At 46.7% G+C, this 1,675-nt stretch overlaps 1 protein-coding gene across 1 annotated transcript in view; it reads right to left on the reverse strand.

Annotated features, from left to right (window-relative positions):
* Positions 1 to 675: 675 nt before the first annotated feature.
* Positions 676 to 1,675, reverse strand: part of OLIG3 (oligodendrocyte transcription factor 3) — a 2,604-nt gene continuing 1,604 nt past the window's right edge. The window contains exon 2 of the mRNA XM_005420134.2: positions 676 to 939. Within this exon, the coding sequence (XP_005420191.1) occupies positions 676 to 939 (264 nt within the window). The remainder of the gene's footprint in view (positions 940 to 1,675) is intronic.

A 1,675-nucleotide genomic window follows, 5' to 3' on the forward strand; every position in this document is an offset into this window, starting at 1 on the left:
GAAGGAAGGAAGGAAGGAAGGAAGGAAGGAAGGAAGGAAGGAAGGAAGGAAGGAAGGAAGGAAGGAAGGAAGGAAGGAAGGAAGGAAGGAAGGAAAGTGCAGCATCTCTTGATCATCTTGCTGAATTACTGAATTTACCTCAGACAGGGAGTTTTTTTTACGTGATTTGTTAATTCGTGTCTTCGAGGTAAATACACGTTATTTTCATTTTCAAATGTTTGTGTATGTGTGCTTATGTCTTAACGCTGCAGAATTGCACAGCCCACTCACGGGCGCGGGTCGCCCACAGATGCCTTTCTGAAAGTTGTTTGGCATTTCGGTTTAAATGCCCCATCTATCCATCCATCCATCCATCCATCCATCCATCCATCCATCCATCCATCCATCCATCCATCCATCCATCCATCCATCCATCCATCCATCCATCCATCCATCCATCCATCCATCCATCCATCCATCCATCCATCCATCCCAGGTCCCTCCCGGCCATCCCCTTTCCCGTGGGGCAGGGGCCGGGGTTGCCCGGGGCTGCAGGAGCGCGCTCCCGAGTGCCGAGCCGCAGGGCACTGGGAGCTGCCTCCCGGCGGGGCAGAACTGCCTTCCCAACTCTGTCCATCCTACCATTTCCCTCCCGAAAAGAAGGGCTGAAAACTGGCTGTCAAAAGAAAAGAAAAGTTATTGCCCATAAACTCCCCAGCGCTGCCCGTCCTCCCGCGGCCGGCGCTGGCTGCGGGACTGGCCGGGGGCCACCGCAATTCCTGCCGGCTCCCAGCCAGCCGGAAGCTGCGGGAACCCGCCCGGCAGTTCGCACACACCTGAGGACATCGGGCTCGTGGCTGCTCCCGAGGCAGGGCACACGGCGCTGTGCCAGCCTACTCCAGCGGGGCCCGGGAAGTCCTGGCGAGACCCAAAGCCATCAAATACGCCTCCTTTTCTCAGCTTCCAGACCCGGACAAAGGCGAAACAGGCAGCTTGGAATTAATTTTTTACTTTATTTGGAAATCTCATCCAGAAACACTGGTCAATAATAAATATATCGATAGTTATTATCAAGAATATATAAAAAATAAAGACATGGTGGTGTCTTTGAGGCCCCAACCGAAAACAAACAAACGAATGAAATGAAGAATAACATTATTTCAGACAATGTCCCAGGAAAACACATCGAAAAGGAAATAAACAGCAACAGAGATTCAGATTTAGATATACAAATCACTGATCTGGCAAGAGCTGACCCCGCATGCAAAACCAAACAATAACAATTTTTTTAAAAGAAAACAAAACCAAAAACAAGCAAAACAACATCAACAACAACAAAACCAGCAAACACTAACAAACCCAGAGCCAGCAACAGAAATTTGTACCCCAGACAGCTAAATCAACACACTTCACTGAGAGTAGGAGATGGGAGATTTGGCAAAACAGATCTTCTGGAGGGTTGTGCTGTGTTTTGCACAATTTTCCTCTTTTTTGTTTTATTTGTTTTTCATTTTTCTTCACAGAGGGAAAAATAAAAGCTACCAAAAAAAAAAAAAGAAAAAAAAAGAAAAAAAACCACGCATCATAATCAAATCTGTAAAAACAAAACAAACAAAACAAAAAACCACCAAACCACAAAAACCCATAAACTACACTCAAAAACTTCAGTGAATTCTCTCGGAAGTCCCTGTTGCCA

This window comes from Geospiza fortis, unplaced genomic scaffold (genome assembly GCF_000277835.1).
Source record: "Geospiza fortis unplaced genomic scaffold, GeoFor_1.0 scaffold162, whole genome shotgun sequence".
NCBI lineage: Eukaryota > Metazoa > Chordata > Aves > Passeriformes > Thraupidae > Geospiza > Geospiza fortis.